Below are 15691 nucleotides of genomic sequence, written 5' to 3'. Positions count from 1 at the left end.
TTTCCCTGTGTGAGCATCAGCCCTGAGAGAACAACCAGAGTTGGAATGCAGCTATGACAGCCAGCAAGACACTTAAAGCCTAAGCATTTGAAAAACTTTGGCAAGCTTTAAAGCTATATGGCAATGACATGATACTTAACCCATACTTAAATTTCACAAATAGCAATAAATCTTTTCACAACTTCTTACTGACTAGTTGAAAACCTAATAAGCAGCATGATAGATTTGATATTTGGGCCAGACAATCACATAATATCCTGATTTTATGTTTTTTTTTAATTCTCTTGAGGCAGGAAGGTCTCTTGTATCCCAGGGCTGGCCTAGAACTCAAAGATATGCATAAATTTCTGATCTTCCAGCCCCCTGAAGACCCAGGAACTGGGATTGGAAGCATGTTTCACCATGCCTAGTTTACATGGACTAGGGTTGGAATCCAGGACTTAGTATGAGAGGTAAGAACTCCTTCAGCTGAGCGGCACCCCCAGCCCCAGCCCCAAATGAATGTCTTTTCTCATTAGATCAGGTGAATGACTCACACTGCTATAAATGTACTATGATTGATAGCAATGCAGAAATGGAGGGAAGGAGGGAGAGGGAGGGCGGAGCCTCCTAAACCCTCCTACTTTCAAGTCCTTAACACAAACATAACAGCTGATCATTCATAGTGCAATGACAGCAAACCTCTTGGTATCTCTCCATCAGCACCACCCCCATCCCACAGATGAATTCTCTGTCAGCTCCTTACTTTCCCACACTCTGGCTGTTTGTACCCAGGCAGCAGGTCTCCATCTCCGCTCCACCACCACCACCCCCCTCCCCCGCCTCTGCCTGCCTAGCTGGTTTTCTATAAATAACTGCCTCCATCCATTATAGCATTTAAAGAATTCTCGCTTTATGATATCCATCATCACACCAGCCCTACATAGTAATTCTTTCCCCGTCCCACGTGAAGATGCAGAAGCTGGGCAATATCGGTGTCTGTGCCAGGGACACACTCTGTAAGGGCAAAGGTCAATTCCAAATCCCATCTCTGTGTCTAGTACTTCCCCGGGGAGATGTTCTCGCATTTAAGTGTGCCTGAGCCTCTCCCCCAGTGTCCACTACAAATGAAGATTTGGGGGCTACACCCCCAGAAATCGTTCTGAGGGTCTACCTGATCATCCTTGGCCACATAATTACTTTCTGTTTGTTTGTTTGTTTGTTTTTCGAGACAGGGTTTCTCTGTGCAGCCCTAGCTGTCCTGGAACTCACTCTATAGACCAGGATGGCCTCGAACTCAGAAATCCGACTGCCTCTGCCTCCCAAGTGCCGGGACTAAAGGCGTGTGCCACCACCGCCCGGCACATAATTGCTTTCTAACAAACACCCACTCCCCCAGGAGCTTCTGAAGCAAGAGACTGATAGTGGTTCTTTCAGAAATATGGGAGACAACCTGAGTCTGGAACAAGTCTGAGTGTACATGACCAAGAGGCTGTTTATTTACACTGTAGCATAATGATGATGGTCTCCAAGGAAATGTCTGCAGAAAAGGTGCTTTCTTAAGTGGAAGAGTTAGAATAAGAAAGGAAAGGAGGAAAACAGAAAGGAGAGAACAAAGCAAACATATTCTGGTCCATAGGAACAGGCCTGTCCTTGACGACCAGTCACATTCCCAACTAGCCTGCCATCTCAGACAGTCCTTTTGGCTTTCTCAAGCACCGGGGGAACTCTCAGCCTGGGCTCTCTCATTTCCAGGGTGCCATGCAGAGCAAGTGAGGTACCTAGTCCCAAATGAATCACAGGCAATGTGGGATCAGAATGTCGCCCCCAGACGCACAGGCCCTGAGTCGTGCGGCTTCTCTAGCCTAGAAGGGAGCCCTCCAAAGACTTCCTTTGGTGTCTTGTGTTGTATTCTTCAGTGGCCTCTAAAAAATGATGCTGAGCCAGGCGGTGGTGGCACATGCCTTAAATCCCAGCACTTGAGAGGCAGAGGCAGGTGGATTTCGAGTTCAAGGCCAGCCTGGTTTACAAAGTGAGCTCCAGGACAGTCAGGGCTACAGAGAAACCCTGTCTCGAAAAACCAAAAAAAAAAAAAAAAAAAAAAAAAAAAAAAAAAGATGCTGAAAATAAAAGCTCCAAAAGGCAACCAAAGAGGGTACCCTGGAGCCAGGGTGTAGAGCGAAACACCAATCTGAACACTTAAGAGTTCTAGGTGGGATCAGGGGCCCAATGCTAAGGCTTCTTCTTCATTACCTTCTGTATATGAGCCTTTCCTTGCAGCAAGAGAATGAGGTACCTCTTGACTACCAAGACCGATATAGCCAGGGTTACATACTCAGAGCCATCTTGGGTGATCCAGACAAGTCCATGCCTCGTGCATTAGGCACTGGTGCAAGTTCTGTGATTGCATGGTACACTGGCCTGCACCAGGATTCACCCCTGGGGAGACTCCTACTTTGACGAGTATTTCTCATGTCTGTCATGCATTGTCATTACAAAACCTGACTGTGAATTACCACACCCTCCTTGAGTCCCCAGCCCTTACCTAAATGCTCAAGGCTCATTTCACCTGTAGGTGGGGACCCCAGTATTCATGGCTAAGTGAGTGACATGTCAATTCTCCACTTGGACTTTACCTGGAGAAAGCCTTAGGTGTTCTAGAAAAGTCTGTCTTGAGAAACGGTTGAAGGACAGGGAACTTCCATCACAAACACTATTATTTTCATAGGCCCTTCCAGAACTGATTGATATGTGCTGGTGTACACAGTCACACTTTAAGGGTGTGCATGCACATGTGTTGTCCAGAGGTCACACTCAGGTGTTCCTCAGGAGTCACTCAGCTTTTGAGACAATGTCTCTTAGGCTGGTGAGCCAGTACATTCCAGGGATGTTCCTATATCTGCCACCCAGTGCTAAGATAACAAGTACCCAGCTTTCTCTGCAGGTGCTGGAGATTGAGCCCACACTGTCATCCTTGCTTATCATGCCCCTTTACCCACCGAGCCATCCGCCCAGCCCCAAGGAGGGGTTCCATTATCACTTTCATTAGTTTTTAAAAGGAGTGACCCCATGTGAACCATACAAATGAAGGCATATAAGAGTGAAACGGAGAAATGCCAATGATTGTACTGCAATAGCAGGTGCAGGCTAGGCCTACCCAGGACAAATGGGGACACAGAGCCGTTCTACTTATGAAAGATGTGAAGGAAAGTAAGACCCACAAAGCAGAGTCCTAGGGGCCATGAAGCATTGCTTCTGTTGTGGTGAAGATCCATCGTCACATAACCTAGAAAGGCTGATTAATGCAGCCCCTTAGAGCTACAAAACTTCTAGGCCACTCCCTCCTAATAACGGTAACTACTTCATTGGGTCATCAAGAGTTTTAAATGAGTAGGTTAAGTAAAACACTTAGAACAGTACCTGACACATAGCGAGAGATGTATATATGTTGTATACTATTACTAATTACTAATAACACAGAGAAATGCTCTTTAACAACAGTACAGTCAAGTCAATCTGCAAGCAGAGCATTCTGCTCCCAGGAATGGCAGGTCCTCTCACCACACACACCACTGTTTGCCCTTTGGAGTCTTACAGTCCTCCATGTGAGCCTACTCCTAGCTGGATTTCCCTCCCACCTTAGCCTACAGACCATCAAGGTCACTCGTTTCTGCTGACTTATCAATCCTGACCTTTTTGTCTGTCCATTTCACCACCTTGACTCACTACAACACTCTACATATTTTGCTTCTGGGCCTGGGTTACTGGACAAAATCCTCCAGAGTTCCTTGAAAATTCTTTTGTAGGCTATCCCCCAACTCTCTCATTTCTCACAAAGCCCTTTAGATTTCTATCATCTCCGCTAGCTCTATAACCTACTATTTTCCTTCTCATTCATAGGGACAGTATAACTTAGTGTGAGGCTCAGGCCTAGAATCCTAACACACAGAGAGGCAGAAACAGAGGGGTCACAAGTTGTAAGCACAACTGAGACCCTATCTTAACAACAACAAAAGACAGAAGAGCTAGAGGCCACTAGGCAGGGACTACATACATTAGTTCATGTCCATGCCCAAGGTCAAGGCCTTTGTATCCCTGGATCTCTGCCCCTCTGAGTGTCTGAGGTTCTCTTCTGCCATGTCTCCACTCTTGAAATACAAGCCTGCAGCATTCTTGCACAGTTTGCATCTTCCAAACCCCCTCCCTCTACCCTCTCTCTCTCTCTCTCTTCACCGCTCGGCAGCAAGTCCTCCAGGCTCTTTCTCACATCTATTTATTCCTGAAGCCACTGAACTCTAGCTGCCACTTCACAAATCTGCCCGAGAGAGGTTCTCAGTGAGTAAGTTGGTGCTGAATCTGAGGGTCTTTCTTCATCATCAATGACTTCACGACTCGTCTCTTCGGACTTGGTTCCTGCCTCCTTGAAAGGCTCTCCTGCCTTGGCTTCTCTTCAGCTTTTCCTCCTTTCAGGCTTCTCCTCCCCACACTCCCAGGGTTCCTCTTTGGTGCTCCCAGTTCTGGCCTGGTCACCTTTTATTTTCTTTCCAGGATACCATGTGCTGACAACTTCAAAGTTTGTGCCTCTTATTTATCCAATTGATCTTTCTATCTTCTACCAGCTCATAGCTGGAGATGACCACAGTCAAGCTCGTTAGCCTAAGCCTTGGGCATCTTATCTGCATGGCTCATATTATCATTTACCTCGTGTTCAAGCAAGACCCTTTCGATTTGTGCTTGACTTTCCCTAGCCCATCTCTTACCACCAACGAAGCAGCCTACAAGCTGGTCTCCTGGTCTCTAGTCTTGTCCCTTCAAAGTATTTCTCAGGCTATTTACAACTCCAACTCCTTTCTCTGTGAATTTTCAGAGAAAGTTCAAGTTCAGACACTGAAGCCTTAACCCCAATCAGCCCATTATCTCTTAGGTATGGTTCTTGTCTCAACCTTCTCATCTCTCATCACGTTCCAAATATCTATAAACCATACTTTCAATTCCCAGACTCTTGTGTTTCATGACACCTCTGGGGGTTTGAGCTGCTGCCCTGCGGCTGACATGCTCTGAAGTAAACTGCTCAAAGAATGGCTGTTTGTCAAAACTTAAGAATAAGAACTACTAAGTTTGTAAGTCATGTGTTACCTCTGAGACTGCCCACCAGAAAGCCCCCTCACCCCCACCAGCCTGAGTCGTTTGCTTCTTCTGTGCAACCTTCAGTCCCCTGAATGTGTGGTTGCTGATTGACTTGCAAGACTCCCTCACTAAACTGTGACCTTGATTAATTAGAGGCTTATCCATCTTTCATCTTCAGCTTCCAGCACATTATCTAATGATACTCAGCAAATGCTTTATCCACTGAGCCATCTCCCAGCCTGGAAAGGAATTCTTAACGAGAGGACCATTGTAACAGGAGCAGGCCTCACCCCTCCACCCAGTCTCTCCTCTTGCTTGCACCACCATGTGCTTCTGTCTGGCTAGCTGCACCGTGCTGAGATGCATACAAGGGTGGCCCTCGCTCAGCCTGCACAGTGCTGCCTGGACCTAGCCATCTATAACTGTGAGCTAAATGAACCTCTTTCTCCTGGAGTCAGCCCATATCAGATACTACACTCTGGTAACAACAGATGAATACACTCAGTACCCAGGACAAAATTCCCATGACAGATACTCTGAATAGGTGAGAATTCTAAAGAGCAAAAAAGGAGTTGCCATTATCAGTTCTCATTCAGTGTTCCTTTCTCTGGATCCAATTATCTCACCTCCTTTAGCTATTCCATAAATGGCAACATGCTGGATGAGCAATTTTCAATTTTACTCAAAGTTATTAGACTCTCAAATGAGATTTGTAATTGGCATTCATAAGAAATCAATTATTAATAGTTATTCCGGTCGCTCTCCCTCCATATTCTGCCTGCTAAAGTGTTTACTGTGGCTCTGAAAGGCAGCCATCACCATGCTGCCATTCACATCTAGTCTGTGGCCATCCTGCCCTGCAAGAGCTTTCTATGGCAAATCTTAGGGGGTTAGGGTCAATCTCCATTTTCTGTCTAATTTCAATGTATCATTGGCCTAGTTGTGGAAAATAAGCAACGATACACTTAACGTTAAAATACTGTGCAATTCCTTTTAAATAATTAACTTGTCCTTCCATAAATTTGGTCATACTAAATAAATTTATATTTTAAATTGACCATCTCTAGTAAACAAAATACCTTGAAACAACTATGTCATGAGGCACTAAATATAGAAATTATAAGATAAAATGTGAAATTAATTAGGACAAACAATTTTTCAAATTATCCTTTCAATTAGAAATTGAATGTTTACAGTTGTCTTAAAAGGAGAAAGTCGTCTTTGGAGCATTTAATTCTCATCTATCACCATCATTGTTATGTAGTCCCTGTAATTAATGGTGTTTGACTCGGGATCAATTGCAGCAGACAGCATTTCTTCCATTTCCTCTTGGGAAAAAGGCTCGCCTGGAGAGACAAGAAGGGATAGCATGATTTTACAGTCAGAGGCTTTGCTCTCCCCCCACTAGTCAGCAGTACTGCCATGGAGTCCACAGGCCCCAAATGTGGCCAGTTTTTTCTTCACTGGAGCTGTACAGCAACACTTGAGAACCCAGGAGTTCAAAAGGCATGCAGCCACACACCTGCAATGCTGTAGACTTGTTGCCCTGCTGGGACCTACAGAATACATCTTTTAAGTCAGAACAGCAGGAGACTACCATGAATATAATTGTTTAATTCACTTAAACTAAAATGATTGAAATTACAAAAGTATTTGCTGAAAGCTAAAGTCTTACAAGTGAGTGTAATTATCATCTTTATTAAAACTATGGAGAAATGATTAAAGGTTAGCTATTACTGAAGAGAGACCAGACACTTGACCACTCCATCAGGGACTGCCTCACTCTCACTGGCTTAATCATGACAGGACTCATCAAGCATCCTAAAAGTCCTCCTCCTTTCAGTCTGGGCTTGTGTTGATGTGGTGAAATCAAAAGTTTGGGGAGAAAATCTGGGCTTTGGTTGGACTCAGGTAACATCTGAAAGACATCTTGGAAACTGGCTTCACAAGGTAGGACACACACTTCAGGAGAACACTGAAAAGGCTGTGGACTATTTAAGACACAACTATGTTCAGTGTTGAGGAAGAAGACAGGGCGTCCCGGCATGAGCAGACCTTTCCAGGGAAAGCCTTACTACACTCACTGGCCACAGCACAAGGCTTGAGGAAGGTTCCTTCCTTATGAGTCTAGGACACCTCTCACTGTCCCCTGACTTGAGGAAGGTTCCTTCCTTATGAGTCTAGGACACTTCTCACTGTCCCCTGATTTTCTCTATTGGGATTCAGCTGCCAGTTACAGAGCTTATGCAGATAGGGACTCTGTGGCTTTTGTTTTTTAAAGTTTGTTTTGTTGGGGGGGGCGGTGGCAGAGGATGTGGCTAGAGAGATGGCTCAGCAGTTAAGAGCTGACTGCTCTTCCAGAGGTCCTGAGTTCAAATTCCAGCAACCACATGGTGGCTCACAACCATCTGTGATGGGATCTGATGCCCTCTTCTGGGGTGTCTGAAGACAGCTATTGTGTACTTACATATAATAAATAAATAAAACTTTAAAAAAAAATTTGTTTTATCTTCTTGTTGTGTTTTGAGACAGAGTTCTGACATGTCCAAGAGTCAAAGTTCAAACTCACGCTCTTCTTACCTCAGTCTTCTGAGTTCTAGGTTCATAAATGTGCAACATAATGCTTCCAAAAAAAGAATTCCTGAAATGCTGAAGCGGCAAATTCTGGATGTTACTTGACTGACAGACACTAAATCCGCTGCTATGTGAACCTGGATGTAAGTCTCAGAAGGATGCTAACAATGGGACACTACAGTCCCAGCACCCAGGGGGAAGAAGACTGAGCTTAAGGCCAGACTTAGCTTTGTCTTAAACAAACAAACACTAACCATGGTCTATGACACAGATTAGTGACAGAATGATTATCTACCACACATAAGGTCCTGAGGATCCCCAGCATGGGAGGGAGGGAGGGAGGGAAGGAGGAGGGAAAGAAGAAAGGAAGAGAAGGAGGGAGGGAGGGGAGGGGAGAGAAAGGAAGGAAGGGAAGGAGGGAGGGAAGAAGGGAAGGAAGGAGGGAAAGAAGGAATTAAGGAGGAAAAGGAAGGAGGGAGGGAGGGAAAGAAGGAAGAAAGGGAAGGTGGGATGGACGGATGGATGGAGGGAGGGAGGGAGGAAGGGAAGAAGGGAGGGACAGAGGGAGAGTTGGAGGGAGAAATAGAGGGAGGCGGGAAAGGAAGGAAGAGAGGGAGGGAGGGAGAGGAGGAGGGAAGGAAGGAAAGGAAGGAGAGAGATAGACAGAGAGAGACAGAAAATACTCAACAGCAAATACTGCTGTGAGACTAGCACCAATCTAAGTGTTTCACATGTATTAACTAAATTAATCTCCCAACCACCTCTCAAGGAGAACTACCTAGTCCGTTTATAGCCCAGACAATGCAGCATGCCTTGGAAGTGAGTGGGGCCTGAGTCTTGCTGCTCACTGCAGCCACTCAGCCACCCTGGGCAAGGAAAGAGCTATACATACAGTATTTGACTTAGGAGAGCAGGAAAACCTGCTTAGCATTGCAAAGCACAAGCTGGAAGGGCAAGCCTCACTCCTTCCAGCCCTGGCTCTGCTGCTAGCTTAAAGGTCTTGGGCGGGTTGCTAAACCTCCCTTCCCAGTCTCCACACTGCAGACAATGGTAACACTCTCCACCCAGGGGCTTGGTTTAAGGATTAAGTGTGTTGTTCAAATAGCACTTCCACAAGCATCTGACACATCGCAACATGTATTTGTTTTTAAAAGACTTGAGATCTTCCCTGCTACTAAACACCATCTGATGCAATATACATCCTGGACTACCATGGATTCTGTCTTGTAGGTACTTGATTCAGTATGCTTTATGGTGTTTATCTTACAATCTCCTGGGCATTTAAAATTACATTCTCAAACTTAAAGATGTGTTGACTGCTCTGCAGATACTATGAAAGGATTGTAGAAGTAACTTCAGAGTCCCACAGCTTATATATACTTAAAAAATTTTAGAGGGGCTGGCAAGATGGCTCAGCGGGTAAGAGCACTGACTGCTCTTCCAAAGGTCGTGAGTTCCAATCCCAGCAACCATATGGTAACTCACAACCATCTGTAATGAGATCTGACACCCTCTTCTGGTGCGTCTAAAGACAGATACAGTATATTTACATAAAATAATAAGTAAATCTTTTTTAAAAATAGAATTTTGAGAATAAAAACATCACTTCTTAGCCAGGCAGACCTGGTGGCACACACCTTTAATCCCAACACTCAGAAGGCAGTGGCAAGTGGATCTCTGAGTTCAACACCAGTGTGGTCTACAAAGTGACTTCCAGGACAAAGAGTGATACACAGAGAAACCCTGTCTCAAAAAAAAAAAAAAAAAAAAAAAAAAAAAAAAAAAAAACAGAACAAAACAGTAGACTAGGCTGGCCTTGAACTCAGAAATCTGTCTGCCTCTGCCTCCCAAGTGCTGAGATTAAAGGTGTGCGCCACCATCTCCTGGCATGAATCACTTCTTAAGCAACCATTTTTCTGAATTAGGCAACTGCAACCACACTTAGAGGAAGAACATGCTATGTACAATAATGATGATACATTAAGATATCACAGTGCATCTTATATGCACCTATCAAATATACCAGCACAAACAACATGGAAAAATTAAATAATGTTGAATAAATAACTGAAACCATTTATGATCTCTGGTAAAAAAAAAAAATTGATACAGGTTCCATCTATTAGGACATACAATTGCCCTAGAAGTAAAAGAACTCTGGATGTATGCTGTGGTGGTCTGAATGGGAATGGCCCCCATAGACTTATGTTTAAATGCAGGGTCACAGGGAGTGGCGCTCTCAGGAGGTGTGGCCCTGTTGGAGGAAGTGGGTTACTAGAGGCTGACTTTGAGCTCTTAGATGCTCCAACGTGGCCAGTGTGTCTCATTCTCTTCCTTCTGCCTACAGATCCAGATGTAGAACCCTCAGCTCCCTCTCCAGCACCATGTCTGCTGCATGCTGCCATGCTTCCCACCATGGTGATAATGGACTGAACCTCTGAAGTATAAGCCAGACCCAGTTAAATGTTGTCCTTTATAAGAGTTGCTGTAGTTGTGGTGTCTGTTCACAGCAGCAGAAAGCCTCGCTAAGACATACAGCTTCCTGGAAATTCTCACAAAGCACCTTTTCATGAATCACACCGCCTTGTTGTCCCTGCACACAGTGCAGCCAGTGTCTGACCTCACTGACTCGGTCAGTGGCATTGCTATCATGGTGACACCCATGGGCCATGGCAAATCTTGGTGTTACTTTACACTCATCTCGCATTTTTGTCCCCTACTCTCTGTTGGTCACCATGGCCCAGGGTGCTGTGATTAGAGTCCTACTGCTTCAGGTCCCTCTTCCTATTCAGGCCAGGCCAGGCCAGATCAGAGATCCTTGGGATTGCCCAAGGAGCCCCCAGCTCATCTCCCGCTGGACCTTTCTTACTCGGCTATAAACTGCCCAGCGCCAGGATCACTTTCCCACAGCACTGCCACACTGGATGACTCAGCCAGCCACTCTTCTCTACCTCAAGGGCAGCCCTCTACAACTTAGCCCCAAGGAGTCCACCTCCATTCCTTTCCTATTGGGGTCAACAAGACCCCCAGGGTTGCCTGAGCTCATCTTCTTCCACATGCCTGGCTGCCTTTCTTCCAGATTTTGTTCCTATACCTTTATCCATTTCCCACTGGTTTATCTGTAGCTCAGTTGTTACTACTCATGTTGATACCCATGATATGTGAGGGAACTATACCATATAAAAATCTTATTATGCCTGCCCTCAATGACTCGCCCTCTCACAAGCAAAGCACAGTGGCTCCCATCTGTAATCCCAGCTGGAAGGCTGACACAGGAGAACAGCTGTGAGTCTACTGCTAGCCTGGGACATGTACTAAGTGCCACATTCACCTGAGTTATGGAATGAAACCTGTCTTAAAACTGAAGCAAAAACAAAACAAAACAAAAAACCACAGAGCTATCTTCTCAAGGAAGCTATCTCCTCTGTCAGCCTTCCAAAGCTAAGCCTCCCAGGCTAGTTTCAGCTTGCACTGATCTTCTGGGAGTTATTTTTCTAATGTCTCATATTGATCTATTTATGTTAGCTTTTCTTCCCTAATAAGACTGTAATATGTTCAAGAAAGGGATCAGATTCAAGTATCATTACCACCCACTATGCTGTAAGAACACTAAACACACAATAGGCACACAGTAGGAGTTACTGAACCTCTTTGGCTGTTTCATTAATTTTATCTGACCCAATATAATTTAGGGTTTGCTTCTCTTCGTCCTTATGATCTGAAAGTCGTAACACACTAAAGTTAACTGCCTAGATGATTTTAATGCTGTGTGCCATCCGGAATGGCAACTCTAACTTTCATATGACTCCTCTCCTATTTCTTGTTTCCTAACAGTGAACTGAGTCAAATGGCCAAAGCAGGCACACAGAGAACTGAGACTGCTCTCCTTGCTCAAACTGCCGCCCATGTCCATGTTCTTAAGTGACGTGTGACAGCTGCATCACTCAGGACTCAGCCTGAGCAGAGGAGGCACAACTCCTTCCTTACTACAGTAGTGACAACAGAATTAATGACTGCCCACCAAGCCACTTACACTCAAGGGAAACACATGGAGAGACTGACCTAAAGAAAGAGTTTAAAGGAAATAGCTAGGTATTCATGGAGGAGGTCCCATTGTCATAAGAAAATAGCTTTTGTGTGAATTCACATCCAATTTAGGCTGTATTGTTTGCAACCTTACCACCTAAGAAGGGCTTTTAAAAGAAATTTTTATATACCTTAATTCAAATCTTCTATTTAAAAAGGCATTGTTTGGGCAGGCGAGATGGCTCAGTGGGTAAGAGCACTGACTGCTCTTCCGAAGGTCCTAAGTTCGGATTCCAGCAACCACATGGTGGCGGCTCACAACCATCCGTAATGAGATCTGATGCCCTCTTCTGGTGCGTCGGAAGACAGCTACAGTGAATGATGCCAGAGCAATCGGGCCAGCAGAGGTCCTGAGTCCAATTCCCAGCAGCCACACACATGATGGCTCACAGGTATCTGTAGAGCTACAGTATACTCATATACATAAAATAAAATAAATCTTTTTTAAAACAGCATTGTTTATGATTGACAGTTCATGTTCTTTAAGTTGCATATCTTTTTTTCAGAAAATACTTTAAGTAAATAAAGTCCAATTTATGCAAGTAATCATTACACTTCTATTATACAAAATCAAATACCAAACCAAAATAATAGTAATAATAAATAACTATTTAACCAAACAATTGTCTTTAAGATATCATCTCCTAAAAATGTTGCATAATTGTTAAAAACTTATTAATTGGGGCTGAAGAGATGGCTCAGCAATTAAGGCCCTGCTTTTATAGTGAACCTGAGTTGAGCTATCATGTAACTCCAGCTACAGGGGCCAGACGCTTCTGGCCTCCATGAGTACTGCACTCATACACACAAACACACACAGACACACGCACACACGCATACACACAAAGAGACACACACACATATACAACACATATGAGAGAGAGAGAAAGAGAAAGACAGAGGGAGAGAGATTAAAAAATAAACATCTAGTCAGGCAGTGGTGGCACACGCCTTTAATCCCAGCACTTGGGAGGCAGAGGCAGGTGGATTTCTGAGTTTGAGGCCAGCCTGGTCTACAGAGTGAGTTCCAGGACAGCCAGGGCTACACAGAGAAACCCTGTCTCAAAAAGACAAACAAAAAATAAAATAAAATAAAATAAAAACATCCTTAAAGCCTATTAACCTTTGCTTAAATCACCCTTACAAGAAATATAGCCCTCTGACCTTCCTCAGTCATGTACTTGATCAGTTCGTCCCTGGTTAGAAACCCGCGTTTAGCCGGATCCAAAACCTGAGGAAAGTAGATAGCACATATTGTCTTTGTTGAATAAGTTCTATATGATGAATTAATTTATCACATACGCATGAATAATGTGGAGCTCGCCCACCTCAAAAGCTCGCAAAAGGACATCTTCAGGAATTGGTCTGTATCTGCAATTTTACAATAAAGTCAGTTAATGCCAGCATATTTATCTCAGTCCCTATGATAAATGACTGCATAAAGCAAAACAAAACAAAAGCTACTAATATCTTAGGCTAATGGCATTTCCCTCGATGAACCGTCTTTGGCTTTCTGAATATGAAAGTACCTACTCCCCAGGAATGCTTGGTATTACCTATTAAGCAATTTTTCATTGATATGAAAATAAACTTGTTTAGGGCAAAAACCTCTCCACTCGATCAACTGTGGTGTGTGTGCTAATGTTATACTAAAAAAGTACCGTGTTCATTTTTATCTTAAAACGATAATTCACAATTAAATATTGTTCTTTTATGTAGCTCCTTTGCCATTTAACTATGCCTTGCTTAGATCAATAAATACTAGCATGGTTGGTATTTCTAAGGTTATTCCTAAACCAGCCTTATGTACACTGGAAGGCTAAGGGAAGCCACCCTAAGGCATATACTGGGTAAATAAAATATAAAAATCCAAGTGCTTTTCTTTTGAAGCAGGATCTTCCTCTGTAGCCCAGGCTGGCTCGCAACTATGTAACTAAGGCTATCCTCAAATTTGTTACCATCCTCCTGTTTCATCCCCTTAAGTGCTAAAGTATGAGGCATGAGGCACCACGTCTGGTCAAGTAGAGTGTTTTCACATGAATGTAATTCTGGTCATTATCTTGCCTTAAAATTGGATTTACTTCCTTACTTTCTTTCCACAAGTGCTCTGGTCATCACTGGAAGAAACTTTTCAAATCGAATGTATCCAGTGGGTTCATCTTCCTCTACCTAAACAGTTAGAAATAGTCAGTTATTCACTCAACAAATATACTAAGCAACTACTTTTTTTTTTTTTCAAACACTGAACCAAATGTTGGAACTTGATAAGGAGGATATGAGCATGAATCCTGCTTGTGGTGCTTGTTTTTGCTAGGAAAGACACATATAATTCAAAATACCACAACACTAGCAGCTGGGAGATAGCTCTGTGCTCGCCATGCAGCCAGGAGTACCTGAACTCGGTCCCTAGCGCCCACATAAAAAAACAAGTGTGTAATTGCATAGTGGGTTACCACTTACAGTTAACCTCTGGCATGTGCATGCATGTACACACACTGAGCACAATACCAAGTATCCGAACTGTTTCATAGTGAAAGACCCTGTCTTTTAGGGTAACCTAAAACTTGGGGTGGTCCTCCTGCAGCCCTACAAATGGTGGCCCGTCAGACATGAGCCACCATCCCTGGCTTGAATGTCTAATTCTAGATACATGCAAGCATGAGGAGGAAGGAATTGGGTCTAGAGGAGCACAGAACACAGGAAACCTCTCGGGTCTGGGCATCAGGGAAGTCACTGAAGAAAGTGCTGTTTGATCTGGTTTTCACAGACAACAAGAGTGGGGCTGGAGCACAGACCCCGACTGGCTCAGGCCTTCAAGGTCATGCTGAAGACAGACAAGGCCTTATCATTCACAGGATTCCATTCCCTGTTATCCTGAGAACAATGTGAAATCACTGAGGGTCTCATGGGTGTGTGTTGGAAAGGTCACTGTTGTAGGTGAGGCGGCTTCTTCAGATATAGAAAGATTGTGCAGACAGGAGTGGAGGCCATGAGGGGAGTAGATGTTATAACCAGGAGACCTTTAAGGAACTTGACAGGGCTGACTACAGTCACGTGTTATGGATAAGGGGGTACAGAAGTCTAGAATAACCCCCAATTCTGTTTTTCTTTGAAATGAAGAATAGTGAATGAGATCAGTTGATTGCCAGTCAACATCTCAAGGGCCAATCTACATCTCAAATTGTTCTTGTATCTATGAAATACTTCCCTGAGTAATAGAACTTGGTTCTAACTGCCCTAAGGTGAGAGAATACTGTCTAAAAATGAGAGCTTTTGGTAGCTAGCATTTTAGGATGAGAAGGAAACAGGTCTTTTCACCTGCAGTTCAACTATGACAGACTGACTACGAAACTCTATTGACCTAAACTTCCATGTCAGGCAATTTATAAGGAGCTATAAATTTTGCACTCTCTTTCAAAAATCCTATTAAAAGGCTCATAGATCCCAATTCAACACATGAGCTTTAAAGAGATTTATTGATTCAACAAAAAATAAATCTATAAGTTGCTATTAAGTGGGATGCACTGCCACTCAAATGACAACTCTTTTTAATGTTCGTATTGAGAGTCATACCTCATATGCGTAGTCTTCGGACTCCATTACCAGAGAGGAGCAAACCTATCTAGAGACATCATGTTCCATACTTTCTAACCATCAGTATATGAACAGTTTCTTTAGAATCCTCTAAGGTCTGAGGTGAGTTGCCTCCCTGGACCCTCAGTGATGCCAACATTAGGGCTAAAACTCTACAGATGGTTTTTGAGATAAAAAAAAAAAGTTTTTTTAAATTGTCTTAGTGTTCTATTGCTGTAAAGAGAAACTGTGACCATGGAAACTCTTATAAAAGAAAGCATTTGCCAGGCAGTAGTGGCGCACGCCTTTAATCCTAGCACTTGGGAGGCAGAGGCAGGCGGATTTCTGAGTT

General features: G+C 43.8%; 1 protein-coding gene across 3 annotated transcripts in view; it reads right to left on the bottom strand.

Annotated features, from left to right (window-relative positions):
• Window positions 1-6260: 6260 nt before the first annotated feature.
• Window positions 6261-15691, bottom strand: part of Efcab2 (EF-hand calcium binding domain 2) — a 73834-nt gene continuing 64403 nt past the window's right edge. For 2 of the 3 annotated variants that reach the window (XM_031390946.1, XM_031390945.1), the window contains 4 exons: window positions 13856-13935; window positions 13095-13137; window positions 12931-12997; window positions 6261-6452 (listed from right to left, as the gene is read on the bottom strand). In XM_031390946.1, coding sequence (XP_031246806.1) covers window positions 6337-6452; window positions 12931-12997; window positions 13095-13137; window positions 13856-13935 — 306 coding nt within the window. In that variant the 3' untranslated portion in view covers window positions 6261-6336. Of the gene's footprint in view, window positions 6453-12930; window positions 12998-13068; window positions 13138-13855; window positions 13936-15691 lie in introns of all 3 variants that reach the window. The other variant, XM_031390947.1, reaches the window with a different exon arrangement.

Source organism: Mastomys coucha, unplaced genomic scaffold, assembly GCF_008632895.1.
Source record: "Mastomys coucha isolate ucsf_1 unplaced genomic scaffold, UCSF_Mcou_1 pScaffold1, whole genome shotgun sequence".
In the NCBI taxonomy this organism is placed as follows: Eukaryota; Metazoa; Chordata; class Mammalia; order Rodentia; family Muridae; genus Mastomys; species Mastomys coucha.
The sequence above is the reverse complement of the archived record's forward strand: the minus strand, read 5'-3'. Positions and strand labels throughout refer to the sequence as shown.